Here is an 18,066-nt window from a genome sequence, read left to right as displayed (position 1 = left end):
TCTAATGGCGTTGTTTGTTGATTTCCATAAAGGCATCTTACCTCTGCATAGCCTCAACTTTGGCGTTATAACACTTCTACCAAAGAAAACTGAGGCAACTCAAATACAATAGTTTAGACCAATATGCCTTCTTAATGTTAGTTTCAAAATTTTCACAAAGGTAGCAACAAATAGACTGATGGGAATTGCAGACAAGATTATCCACCCTACTCAATCTGTGTTCATGCCTGGAAGATGTATTCTTGAAGGTGTGGTCATTTTGCATGAGACCTTACATGAATTACACAAAAAGAACTAAATGGAGTTATTCTGAAACTGGACTTTGAAAAGGCTTATGACAAGGTTAATTGGCCTTTCCTTCAACAAACCTAAGACTAAAAGGTTTCTTAGAAAAATGGTGCAAATGGATAGAGTCGTTTGTCTCAAAGGGTAGTGTAAGTATTAAAGTGAATGATGATGTTGGAAGATTTTTTCAAACAAAAAAGGGCCTGAGACAAGGCGATCCACTCTCCCCGCTACTCTTCAATCTAGTTGCGGATATGTTAACAACATTGATAGCAAGGGCGAAGGAGGATGGACAAATTTCAGGCTTAATTCCACATTTAGTTGATGATGGCCTATCCATATTACAATACGCAGATGATACAATTCTTTTTATGGATCACAACTTGGAAGAGGCAAAAATTATGAAGATTGTGCTAACAGTCTTCGAACACCTTTCTGGTCTCAAGATAAACTTCCATAAGAGCTGCTATGGAGATGCGAAAGAGGCCCAACAAGAGTACATGGACATCTTCGGATGTCCTATTGGGGAGGCCTCTTTTAGATATCTTGGCATTTCAATGCACCACACCCGAATCTGAAATAAAGATTGGAAAATTATAAAGAAAAGATTTGAAAGGAAACTGAGCACATGGAAAAGCAAGATGCTCTCCTATGGAGGCGGGCTAACCTTGATTAACTCAGTCCTAAGCAATCTCTCCATGTACATGATTTCCTTCTTTAAAATTCCAAAAGAAATTCTTAAGAAATTGGATTATTTTAGGTCCAAATTTTTTTGGCAAGGAGATGAGCAAAAAAGAAAATATAGATTAACAAAGTGAAATATCTTGTGTAGACCAAAAGAGTAAGGAGGTCTAGGAATTTTGGATTTGGAAACCCAAAACAAATTTCTCCTAAGTAAATGGCTTTTCAAGCTCCTTAATGGGGATGGAATCTGGCAACAAATCCTAAAAAATAAATATTTAGGCTCCAAAACAATCTCTCAGGTAGAGAAAAAGTCAGGAGACTCACACTTTTTGTCAGGGTTAATGAACGTGAAAGAAGACCTCCTTAATTACATGACCTTTAAATTGCAAAATGGGGAACAAATAAGATTTTGGGAAGATAAGTGGCTAGAAAATACAAGCTTTAGCGAGTAATACCTAGCACTTTACAATCTGGTAACTAGGAAGCATGACACCATAAAAAAGGTCATGGCTCCAGGAGAGCAATCTTATGAATTGGCATGAGTTGGTGGCTCAGATTGCAAGTCTCCATGTTGTGGACCAACCAGACATGTTCATTTGGTCACTAAATAGAAATGGACTCTTCTCTGTTCAATCAATGTACAGAGCGATACTGGATGTAAGGATTCTTCCCATTAACAGATTCTTATGGAAATTAAAACTTCCCCTTAAGGTTAAAGTTTTCCTATGGCTCTTTCACCGAAGGGTTATTACATAATTTGGCTAGACAGAATTGGCATGGAAATGAGAAATGTTGCTACTATAGTAATAACGAGACTATACAACATTTCTTCTTTGAGTGTCACATGGCTAGGATAATTTGGAGAATAATTCATACCACCTTTGGCTTAGAAAAACCAAATAATGTCATTCATATCTTTGGGTCATGGCTACAAGGGGTAGGGTGGAAAGAAAAGAATCTTATTCTAACAGGAGTAAGTGCTGTTTGTTGGGTCATATGGCTCAGTAGAAATGACATTATTTTTGATAAAGTAGATAAACAAACTTGTGTGCAGGTTCTTTTCAGAGCTACTCAGTGGATCAGATTCTAGACCTTATTGCAGAAGATGGAGGATTGGGACACTGTACCAGGAGCTTGTCGAGCTTTGGAGACCACGACAATGGAGATTTTCGCAAAGAACGGGTGGTGGTTTAGTAATAGGCTTTGCCTATAAGCTCGGTACCTTGATCTTCACTCTTTCATTCATTTGTGGTTCCTTCTTCTAGATATGTTATACCATGATGTAGAGGTCGGGATATTGAACTATTCCTTTATTAAAAAAAATCCAAACAAGACGGCATTGCACAGTCGAATCTGTGAATCGATGAGCCCTGCTGTATCAATATCATACTCTACATGACGGAGCATCCGTTGGGGTTGTCGTCGCTGAAGATGGTGGAGAGGTCCTCCTCGCGGCCGGCGGCGGGGGCGATGAGGGCGTCAACCCTGCGGACGTGCCCTGCCGGCGCCCTCTTGTCGTACACCGGCGGCGCGACGTAGGGGTTGGTGTAGGGTACGTACGGCCACATCTCCGTACGCTTCCCCGTCGACTGGGCCCGCCGCAGCACCCGCTGCGGCTCCACGAACCCCTGCACCGTCACCTTCTGCTGCTTCCGGTTGATCTCCACCGACTCCACCCCTGCACCCATCCATCCAGATCTCATCAATAATGGAATAATCCAACCGGCCTAATTGATACTGAATTCAGAACAGAAAACGAGCGAGGAAATTTTGAAGAATGGAATCTTTGAATACGGCTGATGCATGCAATTTTTGCAAAAGACAACAAAGAATCATCGAACTAAAAGGTTTCCACGCTGAATTGCTGACCAAGTGACCAATGCTAAGGAAGGATCGATCGATAGCCCAGCGACGTGTAACTTGTGACGCCATGTTTTTAAGGTACGAGTTTGACTCCTACCCACCACATCGTCAGGAATCTGGTCCGTTATGAATCGGCTTTCGAATAAGGTTCTTCAAGGAATCAGAGGTTGGTGAGCGAGCGACTCGTGTAGTTTTAAGAGCCTTAAGTTCACTAAGTTGATCAGTAGTCCCATGCTTTCAAACTAAAGTCAGCCTGCTTATTTCACGTATATTTGATTAGAAAATCATAAACGGAGAAGCTTTGGCTTCTTGAGATGATCAGGTTGAGTTTTGATTCCTTCAGAGTAATTCCATAATCATTTAATTTTGTGCATGGAACAAATGTACATTATGGATTTCATGGTGCAGAAGTAATCTCATCGTACAAAATTTGAATTTACGAGACAGCTCTTTTATAGAATAAAAACATTGTGCCTAATTTTCTTCGTTTGATATTGCTCTTTCAGAGTTATTTAATTTAAATGCTGGAGACATGAACTGCAATAATAATTGATTTAGTGCAAAACTAGGTCGGAATAAAATTCTTTTTTTCTAAACAACACAGAACAAAAACATCGTTCTCTCACCTTCCTCTCTATCCTTTGTATCATTAAAGCGGTTGACGTGTACCAATTCATATACACGTGGAACCCACATGGTTAAACATAAGATGAAAAATTAGATTTGGGTGTAGTAGCACATAAGACACTAACTAATGTGGTATGGAATCTAATTCTGTTGGAGCAGCGCATCTGAACATAGTTAACCTGAACATGGGAAGACTGTTGTGACTGATCATACCATTAATTTATTGGATCTCATTATTTTAGGGGGACACATGCATCATGTGCAGCATGTTTGCCAAACACTATAAACTCCTGAGTCCTGAGATAAGAAGAAGAAAAGATCCAGCCAAAACAATTCAGGCAGATCCAAAACCCATACCTCTCATCCTGGCAAGGGTGTTCCTGACCTTGAGCTCGCAGCCGTCACAGTCCATCCTCATCTTCAGCTCCACCGTGTTGAACTGCTTCCTCTTCCTGCTCTGCCTCTCCCTGCTGGCTCCCGCCAGCGCCGACACCACGCCTCCCATTGTGCCGTTGATGAACTCACTGCGCCGCTACAGCTTTCTAATAATAACACAGAGCTCTGATTCACTCAAGCTGGAAGAATCTCTCGCACTAATCCTTCTTCTTCCTTGAAATGGCCAGGCAAAGCTCTGGAAAGGGTAAGGGCAATGCATTAAGAAACGGTTGCTCAGTCCACTTGAGCTAGCTGTGGTATGACTTGCTTCTAACAATGCTAAGGCCCAAGGCTCAGGTTTATGTAACCAACAACCATGCACGGCTGCCGCCTACCTATGAGCTATATAGGTTGTTGACGGGATCGGAGAAAGCTTTTCCATCAAGATGCCAAGATGCGCCATTCTTCCTACATTGGCTGCTGCTACAGCACTCGATCTCACAAATCAGACAAGATTGCTCTAATATGCTATGGACTTTTTTTGCTTTCGGAAGGGGAGATGGATCCCTAATCTCCCAAATAAAGGCATATATGACCGACCATTTCAATAAAGTATGCTACTATATCATATACTTATTCCCACGCTAATCTATCTGTCCAAAGGCATCAATCTACATCCTTCACCGCTTAGTTTTCAGTAACGTATTTGACTACTCTTCTTTTGATCCGGCAGAAGAGGTGCCCATAGAATGATATTGACTACCCTGACTACATACACATCTAAAAGGACAACTTTTCTCTAGTAGCGAAGCCATATGCAGTAATTTCTGCAAAACTAAAATAGTGAAAAAGGAAACGGTATGATTATCTACACATCAATCATCTACCTAAAGAACAAAGAACGAAGTTGTCACATATGCATTGTACTACTGTATACTGCTACTTTTTAGGATATTACATAGAAAAATCACAGTATGGGCAGATTTAACTTTAGCCTAGCCAAAAGCCCTAAAACTACAAGAGCAATCCGACCTCATCGGTGCACCTCCAAAGTAGAGAATGGGAGGATGTGAAAGGGCCGCTAGACCCCCTAGGGAATTAAGAGATGTCGGTCTTTAAATGCTGACCGATCGAGCAATCCACTCTCTGAGTTTTGAGAGTTCCTCCTTTTCAAGAAAAACTGCAGGAATTCTGATCCATTAGTTTATTGCAAACTGTCCAAGCAAATGAAGCTGACTATTCACAATATTTTTTAAAAAAAATAATGTGCTTGATTTTTCAAGGTTCGGAAGATCAATTTGAGCATCATGACGATTTTTTCAATAAAAGGTGATTTTCTAAAGTTACTAGTTTGATTGTATAGCCATTCTCTAGGATGTCTTTTCTTTTTCTTTCAAAAAAGCACCGGAGAATTACTCCGTGCACTCTCTTTTCACGTGAAAAGTTGTGCTTGGCGAGTGAGATAAAGTTGCACACACCATGAAGCTCTCAACCTCAGTAAGAGATTCTTCTGAATTAAAAGATTTCACCATTAGACTGAATCGTACCAATCAGAAGAGACAGCAGCTGGAGCAAGAGCAACGGAAAACCGTTGGAAGATCTTTTTTGATTGAAGAGTATCAGATCTTACCTATCTATTCTAGATACATGCACCACTGAATCAATAAGGGACGGCTAAAAATAATTTTATTTCTTGGAATGGAGTTTTCGAAGCGCGCATAAGCCAACTATATGAAACACATGAGTTCCAATTGAGTACTTGTCGCAGTAATTCTTCAGGGCAACACCGTACCTGCTGCTTAATTGACAACACGATTTTCCTAACTTCCAAACACGATGTCACAAGATATACATGTGGGTAACTTTGAATTTCTCTTTTCTTTCTGTTAATGCATATGATCATTTGGGAACCAATTAGACTAGGCCTTTGCATGCGTGGTAGCTGGCTGTGCCGGAAAGGATGAAAGGTGACGGAATATGAGAACTTTGGTGATGAGGCGGTGCGTATGCTAGCTGTAGAGTGTGGGACTAAACAGTGAGCTTCTACCCAAAACGGAACATATACCTTGCAATTATTGGCAGAACACGCTGTCATGTTTGCTAAGGAATGCCTTTGTCATGTCTAGAACCCTTGAGATGTACGATATGATCTAAGACATATTTCTAGCTATGTTAGCTGATTTCTCTATTAGTGCCTAATGTGCATTTCTGATCACTCAAATTATTTAGAAAGAGAAAACATTATGAAAAAAATGCACCAAAAACAAGGCTGATTATTTATTTGGCTAGCTTCAAGTTATCAAAAATCCAGAACACCACTGCCTATACATTTTTCTTTCGATGCGCGGCTGATTTGCGCATCACTTAATCTGTTTGAATATATGGCCATTATTTGGTCAAGCTAAGGCTACTGCGGCGCATCGTTTCGATGTCGATCTTGATGCATCAGGCATGCATGCTGGGTAACAGGAACCATCACTAGCAAAGCTTTTTGAGAAGCGACGATGCTGGAAGCATGAAAATAGAGCCACTCTTTTGGAGAGGAATTTGAGATTTTGGAGCATCGTCGCCGGCCTGCCGGCCGGTGGCGACTGATCAGGACTTGAGAGGATGTTAGTTCCGTAGGGCATGTAGCCGTCGCCATCGGAGAGCTCTTGGCCATCACCAATGATCAGCTGGGCGTGATTCTCTGCCCTGCTTTTTCCTGATGAAGCTTCCTGGCTTGATTATTGGCGCCCAAAGAGGTCACTACTGGCGTGCACGTACAGAGGCATAGTTCATACGAGAAAACAGGGAAAGAATAGCATGAATATTTTGTGATCAAATTTACTGTTAATTGATGCAACACATTTAATATTCGCAAGCAACTATTTTTGGAACCTTGATTGGGTACAAAGCTGGGAAAAGGTCGACTTTCCAACATGGACCTTCATACCATGAATATGAACAATTTGTTTAAAAAATGAAGCATTTCTTTGGTTTGTTCTAACTGCATTTTTGAGTTATAAAAGCACCGAATCCTAACAAATGTCTGGAGTTTTGAAAAGAAGATTCCTGGTGTTATTATTTGTTCAATTATTCAACGGATTTCAAAGCTGTTAGCACCAGTGGTAGAATGGTACCCTAGGTACAGACCCGGGTTCGATTCGTGGCTTGTGCATCTTTTTTGTTTTCCTTTTCCCACTATTTACTTCTTCTTTCCTTGCTGGTGGCTGGTGCATTCGTTTTTATTTTTTATTTTTTGCCCTATTTGATCCCTTCTTTTCCTTTCACTAGTCAATTAGTCACTGCCTTCGCAATTTCACTGCAAAATTAGCCACTTCCTTTACACGCTTTTTCAAAGTGGAGGCTTAGATAATCTTTACTTCCTTATATTGTTTATTCGTTCTTCTAATCTCATTTCCCTCCGTATTTAATTGTCTCAAACTCCTAGTTGTCGTGCCGTTTAGGATTACAGAGAAATTGCACTGCACATCTTTTAGCAACATGCACAACTGGGACGTTGAAAATGATACTGCACTGCGCATATCCAAAAAGGATACCATTTTTAAATTTGGGGAAGTGTAAGAAGAAAAACTCTTCCATTACAAAACATTCACTCTCTACAAAACATAAAAGACAGAGTGTTCAATTATGATTTGCCTCATGGCCTTTGCTCAATCAACAACACTAACTTGCTGCATCATTGATATACAGCCTGTTCGCTTCAGCTTATCAGCCGGCTTATCAGTCACCGAACAATATTTTTCTCTCACAACAAATCAGCCGTTTCAACTTTTCAGCAGGCTTATAAGTCCAGCCGAACAGGCCCATAGCATTTTGCATTCAAAATATTGGAATAAATAAGTAATGAGTTCACCAGATGCATGTAGATGTAGTCACTGCTATTGTTGTATTCATAGAGAAAATTTTCAGTGCAAAACATGCGGAGGTTGTGCATCGTATAAACTAGGTAATAAGGTAAGCAACCCTTTAGGATGAGCTCACGAACAACTTGTTTACAAAATCGGACCTTTGCTTTAATGAGCATGAACTTGAAAGCACACGCATTGTTCAAATGTAAAAATACATAATGTTTAAGAAAGTTTTCTATTTCTAAACTAAAGGAATAGCACCAGTGGTCTAGTGGTAGAATAGTACCCTGCCACGGTACAGACCCGGGTTCGATTCCCGGCTGGTGCATATATGTCCTTTTTATTTCATTCAGTTTTGACGTTTTTCAAACGTGGAGGCTTCAATAATTTTGCTCATTTATTTATACGTTTATTCTCTCTGTCAAATTTCCCCCGGCATTTAACTGTCACGGTTAATCGCTACCAGCGGGCTAGAGTGCCCGTCGTTACCTGCTTCAGTTCAAAGGAATGGCTAATTCTCCATTGATGACCCTTGTATAATGCAGAGCCCCGTACCCCCCGCTACCGTTTAGGCTCCCATCAGTCCTACCTTTTATCTCTACAGAAATTCAGAGAATATGCCACAGTACATATTTTAGCACATGCACAACTGGGACGTTGAAAAAGATACAACACACATATCCAAGACAAATATCTATTTGTTAAAACTCGTATATTCAAGAATATTCACTCCATAAAACATAAAAAGACAGAATATTCTGTTCTTTCCCTTTTGTTTTGCCTCATGGCTTTGGTCCTGTGGACAACACTAGTTTGTTGCGGCGTTCATAAAGTTATTTTCACATCCAAAATATTAAATATAAACAAGTAATGGAACTCACCAGATGCCTGTACTCACCGTTATAGTTGTTTTGCCATGAAATCAAACAGTACTAACAAGGTAATAACCCTGACAGAAACATGAAGCGAAAAAAAGATAAGCGGACTATGGTTGCGACCTTAAGCTACCGAGGTGCCTAGAACACCAGCTAGCACCCAGTCTTGCAGTCATGAGCTTCTCGCCTGGTTTGTTCACATGGAGACAACTGAGTTTCTGCGCCAATCATCTTGGAGTAACCACCAATCTTGAAGATTCACCTGGAAGGTTATAGCAATTGGTAAGGTGGCCTGCTGTTTCAGGTTCTTCGTCACGTCATTGCATAAGCTGTGACTCTAACCCATGTATTTCCGTATGCTCTGCTGTCCAAAGCTGCCTCTCAAGAGCCAGTATACAAAATTCAGACCAAAAGCTGTATCCAATGCTTGAAAAAGTTATCTTGAATGCTGATTTAGCACTGTGCTCACCTGAGCTTGTCCATTGCTGTTGCACTGTGTTGCCAACATTTTCGTGAAGATATACTCTGTTGATTAAGTTTGCACTGACAACAGGCTGATAATACCCTTGATACACTGATCCTGGCTAAGAGCTTGTTTGACCATCATCCGCATCTTTGTTTTAGTAGTAACTAAGCTCCCATAAGTCAGGCGCTACATTTCTCACTGCGGCACCTTCTACGGTTCTACCCAATTCCCCCCAAACGAGCAACTTTTCCATCATCAATGTGGACCCTAGACAAGGTGTCAAACATGGCTGGAACTTAGGCTCAAAATCAATTTGGAGGGATCTACAATTGCGTCCATAATGTACCTTTTGCAACCACATCATCTCAGCTGCAAATCACAACCAGCTAGCTTTAGATGTAGAACACCCAGGCCATCATACTATACTGTTTGCAGATATTTTGCCATGTCACCATGCGTTTCCCTGAACTTATACCTGACCTCCAATCTAGAAGAAATTACCTTTTGCAGCCAGGCACTGTGTGGGTGGCCATCACTGTTGAGTTCACTCCTGCCGGAAGTTGTCATATGATATACGTATGACGATGACTACTCATTGATCTATAGTAGCATGTTGAATCATTCTTGGGGGATTCTGTCATTTACTCTCATAGCAACTTTTGTTTCAGGAAGTACAATCCACAACCATGTAACTTAGCAATAACTTTCTCATTGTTGTCAGTGACAAACAGAAAAACCAAGAGATAAGTCCATTGCCAATTGCAGACATCTAGTCGACCAGACAGTGAACCTGGAAATGGTAATGTGCAGCATGTAAATACAGCTCTTGAATGACTACTTGGCTAAAGCTGGCAGGAAATATTTTACCATTTAACTGATAAGTGCTACAGGTATAAAACTGATATAGGCAAGTAACTACTGTGAACACTAACATGAATAGTTATTAGCCTGGACCATTGACAGATGCTGTAGCCATATATAAAAATTTAGAGCATCAGATTGTGAAACTAATCTGTCAAGTGACAGAGTGTTTGGCCAAATCTGAGATTCTGAAACTAATCTGTCAAGTGACAGATGGTTCAGATGGTTTGGCCAAATCTTCACATGAACCTTTTTTTTATAGGTCAACACAAACCTTTAGTTGAGATCCATTTGAGGACTGAATAACAAATATTAATGTAGGAAAGCAATATGCGTGGAATAATAGATTAATTAGGGATGAACCAGGGGTTACATATATATAGGCGCCAGCCTGGGGGGTGGCGCCTAACCCTAATCTCCTAGGGGCCGGCGCCCACAAGGGCCGGCCTGGGCCTGGCTGTGACTCAAGTGACAGGCCCACACACGCAATACAGGCAGCACACATACACATTCTAACAATTAAGTCTAAGGAGCAAATAGATATGCCAGCTTAGCAAAAGGCTAAAAGCTTTCTAAAGAAAATCACAGCGACTTGTTTTATATATCGTGCTACTTGGTACAGTACTATCTTCTTGCAGTAAATGACACACATTTAAGGAGCTGACAACTTCTAGGAAAAACTATCCTCCAAGGGTCCAAGACTACTCCAAATGAAGAGGGAGTGGATAAGCTGATCTTAGTTGGAGATGTACTGCACCTTCTCTTCTGGTGGACAGAAAATTCTGTCATGAATGAATATCAGAACTGCAAAAAAGTGAAATGAATGCAAAATTTTATAAGGTTTCAGAATAAAAACAACAACAAGAACGTAGATACACGTAAAGAGATGCAAAAGGAAAAGTTGGATCCAATTGTAATGAACTGCATATTGCCATATACACATTAACAAATCACAGCATAGAAGAATCTAGCTATGATGTAGCAACACTCATCAAAAGTTGCTAGTCCTAATTTTCAAGGTACACTGCAGCTATCCAAACCAATAAGTCGAGCAATAAGTAGGTACCATACCACCAAAGGATAGTTTCAACTTTTGAGTATTGATAAAAAAAGGTATGAACACACATCTTTAGAGACATGTGAAACATCAATGGAAACTAGTACTACTTGTTTTTCCAGTAACAGGAAAACAACCTTACAGTAGCATCAGTTTTAACACCTTGCACTTTTGGATTCACTCATTCACTTTCAACCTATGATAGGCGTCATAAATTAAATAAATCACAGTAGAAAATCACAAATCAACAAAAGTGACAGCAATTGTTAGCAAGTTATTTTCTTGGCACACCATATTAAGTTACACAACATCTATATTTAGATCAAATATGATACCAACTAGTTGTCAATCCAACAAGTAACAAGTGTTTACACACTTCATCAGTAAAGGATTTTTCATTTGAGATATGTCAAACAAAAGATGCCGCAGTACGTAAGTTAAAACATGTGCCATGAAACAAAGTAAGATAAGGAAAAAGCGGTCAACTATACCATTCGGTTCTTGAGGTGCAGTGACCAAATTTTCAAATAACATCCTCTGTCGTCCTTGCAACATACGAAGTAACGAAGGAGCAGGAGCATGGTGCCCGAGTTTTTCAAAATAGAGAAATAACAAAACTTGATCCAACTACACTGCTAGAGAAGACTAAAAAAGAAACCAATGATCACATTCTTAGCAGGAGCAAAAAATTCAGGACAAATATACCTAACAGTTAGCATCCTTTGGAGCTGGATAATGCTATTCCTTTTTGTATCTGTACAATTAAACTAACTCTGAAACTCTTTTTTTTCTATTAACACAATAGGCAGCCCTCCAGCCTGTTCATTTCAAAACAATGCAATCAAACTGGACTTGCTATACTCCTATCTAGCTCACAGTTAGTTCTTTCTGTGTCATCAATGACGATTCCTTTCTCTGACATTTCTTTCTTAAGAGATTCCATCTTTAATTCATTGCCACATCTTGCATAGGTATCAACCATGATGCTATATATGCTACTGCTAGGCTCCACGTTCTTGTGCAACATTTGCCGATACAGACTTTCCATATCATGTACTCTCCCTGAACTACCCAATGCACTAAGAAGTGTATGGTATGTTCTCAGTGTAGGTTTGATGCCATACTTGTGCATTTCTTGGTGAAGCTCCAATGCTCTATCAGTATCACCCTTGTTACAGCATGCTGATATTATAGTATTGTAGCTGACAACATCAGGTCTTAGCCCATGATCTGTTAAGTTGCAGATCAATTGTTCAGCTTCATCTATTTGTGAACTTTTGCAAAGGCCTTTTAACAACAAATTGTAGGTAACTATACTTGCACATACTCCACTATTCTTCATCTTCTCAGCAAGAACAAAAGCCTGCTCAATGGCACCAGACTCTATATAAGCATCGATGATTGAGTTGTAAACCTGTGCATTTGGCAAAACATCTTTGTGTACCATGTCATCCAAGATTGCTACAGCTTCCTGGATTTTTCCATTCTTGCAAAAAGCATTGACAACTGAACCAAAAGAGACAACATTTGACTTTATACCCTTCTCTTGCATATCAGATAGAACAATGAGACATTTCTCGAGTTGCCCACCCCTCCCATAAGCGTCAATCAGTGTATTGAAGGTTTCCACACTCGGATCCACTCCACTCTTCTCCATCTCCATCACCAAATCCTCTGCTTTGGTCACCATCTCTGCCTTACACAAACCATTTATTATTGCATTGTAGGTGATGTAATCTGGCCTAATGTGACGTGATTTCATCTGCTCAAAGATGGAGAAGGCCCCTTGAAGGTCCCGAATCTGACAATAACCGTTTATTAGAGTGTTGTAGATCACTCGTGTTGGGATCAGTCCTGTGTGCACCAACATCTCCAACACCTGTTCTGCCTTTGCAGCCTTTCCCTCTTTGCACAGACCATTCAGCAAGATGCTGCAAGTGTAAGCCCCAATCATGATACCTTTCTTCAAAGACTCGCCAAACAAAGATAGCATGGTCCGTGAATCTCCATTTCTCGTGATACCATCAAACAAAATGCTGTATGTGAAACCGTCCGGCACCAATCTATGCGATGCCATCTCATCCAACAATGCTCTCGTCCCATCCATCCTACCAGCACGGCACAGCCCTGATAGCAGCACATTGTAAGTGACCACATTGGGCTTTGGGCCAGCATGGAGCATCTGATCCCGCAGCCTGAAACCAGCCTCCAGGTCCCCGCCCTTGACATGCCCATCGATCATTGTGTTGTATGTGATCCTATTCGGCGCGACTCCCCTCTCCGCCATTACATCGAACATCTTGAGGGCGTCGTCACCCTTCCCCGCCCTCCACAGCCCCGCGATGACCACGTTGTACGAGAACGCGTCGGGCGGAGGCGCCCCTTCGTCGCGGCCCATCCGCCGCAGCATGCCGGCGGCCTCATCGAGGTCCCCCGCCGCGACGGAGGCCTGGATGGCCTTGTTCCACGCGAAGGTGTCCGGGCGCGCCCCGGCGGCCACGAGGACGCCGAACGCGGCGCGCGCGTCGGCGTGGCGGCCGAGGGAGAGGAGGGACTCGAGGAGGAGGTTGCAGGATGAGAGGGACGGCAGCGGCGCGCGCGCGGCGCCGGCGTCGGCGCCGTTGCCCGCGCTGGCGAGAAGGGAGAGCAGGCGGAGCGCGCCGTCGGGTTGGCGGAGGCGCGCGGAGGCGACGACGAGGGCGGAGGAGGCATCGCAGAGAAAGGAGTGAGAGGGAAGGTCACCACGACAGTCGGCGGCGGCGGCGGCGGCGAGGGCGTGGTAGATGTCGGGGACATTGGCTGCGGGGGGATGGGAGGAGAGGAGGAGGGATTTGGCGAGGTCGACGGAGCGGTGGAAGCGGCCGGCGGCGATGAGGGAGGCGAGCTCGCTGAGAGAGGCCGCGGAGGCGGAGGCGTAGGAGAGGTGGCGGCGGGAGGGGAGGAGGCCAGACATTTGGGAGCTACTCACTCCTTTGTCCCCATGGTTTGTCTCGTGGGTTTAGGAGGGTTTTGCTTGCTGCGCGTTTCATTCAACGGAACGTTTAGACTCAGGAAACGCGTTTAGCCATTCTTCGGAAAATTGTCACATCGTAGCATGCAAATATGATGGACAAATTATTTACGGAAATGATACAACTCGGACGTCCGACACGTCAGACGCTACTCATCAAAAATATCTCAACGTGGAGCCCACAACCACAAGAACAACTGATTCCTCTTATCCTTTTCTTCTTTCCTATCCATCCTCCTTCTGATCTGCTCCATCCTCTCCGCGCACCTCTTCCACTCCATCCTCTCCTTGCTGCTGCTGCTCCTCCTCTCCACCGCGGGCATCGCCGGGAAGGCCGCTGACAAGCAGCACACTGCCCCTCCCTCCTTCTCTCCTTCCCCCTTCCCCCTCGTGCTGCTCTTTGGTTGTCCATAGCGGCGGTGGTTGTCTCCGGCGGTTCGCAACCAGATCCGCCCCATGGATGGCTGGATCCACACCCTCGCTACCGAATTTGCTGCCTCGAGATCTTGGCACGTCGAGGCCATGTGGTGCCTTCCGGCGGCAACAACGGAGCCTGACGTGTAGCCAGCAAGCGGCGGGCTCGGCGGCGACGGCGCCTTCGGCCAGCGAGTGGCCGAGCCCGGCGGCTGTGGTGCCCGCAACCGACGAGTGGCGCGACCCTTGCAGCGGCAGCAGCGACGGGTGGTGTTGCAGTAGTTATTTTGGATGTTGCAACAATGGATTTTGATGTTTCATTTGTTTTTCAACAGTCTGACTTGCCAGCAATTGGGTGTTGCACCAACTTGTTCATGATGTTGCATACAGTTGTTTTCTTTGTTTCGGTCTCTTTTTCTTTCGTTGTTGTAATGTTGTAAGAGATGTTTTTTTGTTGTTGCAATGTGTCTATTTTGAATGTTGCACGAAGCGATTCGAGATGTTTCATGCACGTAAAAGTGTTGCAATCCTCGTTGTTGCAAGTGTTGATTTTTGATGTTTCGATAGTTATTTTTCAATGTTGCGATGGAGCGTCCGATAAAAACAATTTATCGGATGTCCGGGTGCTAGCACATCCGAATTATTTATGTTTCCCAAATGCACTCTCGTAGGTCCGATTAAGGGCAGCCACAATGTAGAGGTAAAGTGGTCTTTATAGGTCTATATGGTATAAGGACCGACCATATGGACAAAAAATTAATATTCTCTCTCTCCTGGCATCTCCTCCCACCCACGGCGACTCGCTGCAGCTGCTCCTCCCGCCACCAACATGAACTCGATAAGATGTGCTAGCTCCACCACGAGGACGAGATGCGCACCAGATCAGGCGGTTGGCAGCGCATGGGCGAGCTGTGGTGGCGCTAAGAGGAGGGGAACGGAGCAGCGGCCAGTGGCCATCTCGATCTCAAGCTCCCGACCTCTTTCTGTGACGAGATCTAGCCCTGGAGGAACAATAGCGGCGAAGAACCAACTCCGGCAGCAATTGGCTGCTTCATCCTTCATGGCAGTTGGAGTACCCGCAACAAACAACCTCGATGAAGGGGAGGAGTACCCGCCGCCGCACCCAGGGAGGCCCAAGCCGTCGAGTTCGACGCCGGGACGTCGTGCTCCTCTCCTCGCCGAAGGCCCAAGTTGCTCTCTTGGCCGGAACATGGATCCGGCCTGAAATTGATCTCCCCTCTCCCAAGCGGGGGAAAGGAAATAGGAGGACCTTGGTGCTCCATCTGGGGAGAGGGAAGGCCACTGCAAGGAAGGGAGGTGGGGGAGGGAAGGAGTCGGGTGAAGAGCGGAGGACGGGTGACAACGGCGCTTTGGGAGGACAGGTGGCGGCTCTTTCAGGAGAGAGGAGCGCTACGGGAGAGGATAACGGGATGAGGAATGGGACGGTTGATTTTTATTTACAAGTAGGACCCACGCTTATAGTCCATACATATGGCTCAACATTGTGGCAAAGAAATAAGGGTAACGTAAGTCGCATGTATAAAGACCAGTTAGACTATATGCATTGTTGTTGCCCTAAACGTTTAAAACATGGACTATATATAAATTTTTGTTCAAAAATATTAGCCACATGTTAACCTAACATCGTAAATTTTTTAGATTTTTTAACATATATACTTTATAGTTGATAAGTCAAAATCATACATATATTTTTGTTGAACCTAAATGATACTATTTAATAAGTTTATAGACCCATATTTACCATTTCTAAACTCGTGAATCTAGATGACATTCCACGACAAAGTTTAAGTGACGTTCTTGCATTTAATTCAAAAGGAGAAAAATCGAGAATGGACATGTCCTTTCTCAGCTCCAAAAATATGCAAAATTCCAATAAAAACGTTCTGTCCTTCGGTTCTTGGCAATTCTTGATAAAAGAAAATGGTTGCATACTTGATTTCTTAAGGAACGCCATTTCTTTAGCTAGGGTTTGTACCTGAATACATGAATGTGAAATTAGATATGCATGTGTGGGGCATCTAAAGGAAATACTCATGTTAAAACATGAGAGCCGCGTCCACGTCTGTTCGTCGCCCAGGCGATCTGAAACCCCATCTTGTAGATCGCCATAGCCAATTCCATGAAACCCGAAACCAACAGAAATCGAACCACCAAAGAGAAAGCGTCAAACCCATCCAAGCAAAATCTCAAGACCATGCAGGAACCCGAAATAGAGCCAATAGAGCTACTGAAATATCAAGTGATCTTGTAGTTCGATTCCGGATCCTAAGACAGAGGGTAGATGGCCTAAAGTTGAAAGTAGCCAGCATTCTGGAAGATGTCTACAAGAATCCGCCCGATCCGGGTCCTGGGAGCGCACCACGATCTCAACCTGGTGCCGCTAAAGCAAGTCATGAAGAGAGGAAGGAACCCACGCCCCATGCTTTCAAGAAAGCAAAATTACAGGTGATTACAGGCAGTAATTTGATGTGTCAAGACGCAGGTTATAGAGGGAGATGAAGGACTCAGAAAAGGAGAGAAGATCTACTTGCAAAGTCAGCCACTAACAATGTTACGAATTGATCCTTGCTCCACCCTGCACACAAGGTGTTTGTTGTATTGCCTCAAGGCCTCCAGTGGAATTCTTTCAGCACTGCTCATGAAGAAGATACAGGAGAAAGATGATGATATCATTGAGACTGATATGGGGGATATGGAGGAGGAGATAAAGAAGAAGTGGTTACCGCCTGATCGGTACTGTTCGGATCAGAGATGCAATCAGCTAGCTATGCATGCAAACTTGAGTACGGCATGGGGTTTGAAGGAGCCAATTCCAGCCCAGGATTTGAGTGATAAATTTTTTTTTCTGAACATTGTCTCAGAGAAGGGTTTTAAGTGTGTGTGTGTGTAAAGGAAGCCAATGGAAGCACAAGGGAGACGTGCTAGTTCCTGCAGAACAAGAGGAGACAGGCCATAAGCATGCAGGGGTTCCAAGGGCAATATCTGATGAACTAGCAAGAGGCGTTCAGAAGATGGCAGTAGAAACTGGCCCACCTGATCTTAATGCACAAGCACCAGCCATGACATGGACAGGGAAGGATCGGGTTTCTGGACTTGACTCCTATGGCGGCTCTAGTGGAGGTTCTATCAGTGTCAAAACTGAAACGGAAGTAGGCTATCCTATTAGTATTCATGATCGTTTGCAGGTTGGGAAAGGTACCAAGACAAGCCCTGCTGCTGAGAAAAAGAACACTGTAACGACCGGTCCAGGAAAACGGCTAGAATCCACTCTACATCTTAAGTAGACCACACCTACTGGGTACCTCACTTGCGCTTTCATTCTCGCTTCGCGCAAAAGGTTGCAACCGGAGTTACACACTGGTAGAAAACTCGCCTTTAGTCCCGGTTGGTAGGGATCAAATCTCCCGAAAATCCATCCAGGATAAAGCAATCGAGACGAAAGGGGGGTCTTTAGTCCTTTAGTCCCGGTTGGTAACCGGGACTAAAAAATTTCAAAAAAAATAAAATAAAAAAGGCACCGGGCGGCCTCTGCCCGCCTCAGCTCCCGCACCGGCCACCGCCGCCGGCCGATGCTGCCGCACCACGCATCTCGCGGTGCTGCCGCACAACGCATCCCGCTGCCTCGGCCCTGCCGCCGCCTCCCGCCGCATCGCTGCGCCACTGCATCCCGCTGC

The 18,066-nt window shown here is 43.7% G+C and overlaps 2 protein-coding genes and 1 non-coding gene across 4 annotated transcripts; 1 reads left to right on the top strand and 2 right to left on the bottom strand.

The window, feature by feature from the left end:
- Positions 1-574: 574 nt before the first annotated feature.
- Positions 575-4,223, bottom strand: LOC101785161 (heavy metal-associated isoprenylated plant protein 23). Of its 2 annotated transcripts, XR_002678071.1 has the most exons (3): positions 3,817-4,223; positions 953-2,647; positions 575-859 (listed from the first exon to the last, which is right to left on the bottom strand). XR_002678071.1 is itself a non-coding variant. In XM_004973332.4 (2 exons), exons 1-2 carry the CDS (start codon positions 3,962-3,964, stop codon positions 2,361-2,363), a joined length of 435 nt encoding a protein of 144 aa, XP_004973389.1. In that variant the 5' UTR covers positions 3,965-4,223; the 3' UTR covers positions 575-2,360. The 2 variants fall into 2 exon arrangements, 1 of the variants encoding a protein (XP_004973389.1); XM_004973332.4 differs by having other exon boundaries at positions 575-2,647.
- A 3,722-nt stretch (positions 4,224-7,945) lies between these two features.
- On the top strand, positions 7,946-8,016 carry TRNAG-GCC. Its single transcript has one exon. It is a non-coding gene; the product is annotated as a tRNA-Gly (tRNA).
- A 3,577-nt stretch (positions 8,017-11,593) lies between these two features.
- Positions 11,594-13,921, bottom strand: LOC101775455 (pentatricopeptide repeat-containing protein At5g12100, mitochondrial). The gene has a single exon (XM_004974621.3). It carries the CDS (start codon positions 13,898-13,900, stop codon positions 11,789-11,791), a length of 2,112 nt encoding a protein of 703 aa, XP_004974678.2. The 5' UTR covers positions 13,901-13,921; the 3' UTR covers positions 11,594-11,788.
- Between the last annotated feature and the right edge of the window lie 4,145 nt (positions 13,922-18,066).

The sequence above is a fragment of the Setaria italica genome, chromosome VI, assembly GCF_000263155.2.
Source record: "Setaria italica strain Yugu1 chromosome VI, Setaria_italica_v2.0, whole genome shotgun sequence".
NCBI lineage: Eukaryota > Viridiplantae > Streptophyta > Magnoliopsida > Poales > Poaceae > Setaria > Setaria italica.
The sequence above is the reverse complement of the archived record's forward strand: the minus strand, read 5'-3'. Positions and strand labels throughout refer to the sequence as shown.

Excerpts from the sequence above, each read along its gene's own strand:
- LOC101785161 (XM_004973332.4), bottom strand. The coding sequence starts at position 3,964 with ATGGGAGGCGTGGTGTCGGCGCTGGCGGGAGCCAGCAGGGAGAGGCAG. Across the intron at positions 2,648-3,816 it reads CACCCTTGCCAGGATGAGAG|GGGTGGAGTCGGTGGAGATC; the intron begins GTATGGGTTTTG and ends GGATGGGTGCAG.
- LOC101775455 (XM_004974621.3), bottom strand. The coding sequence starts at position 13,900 with ATGTCTGGCCTCCTCCCCTCCCGCCGCCACCTCTCCTACGCCTCCGCC.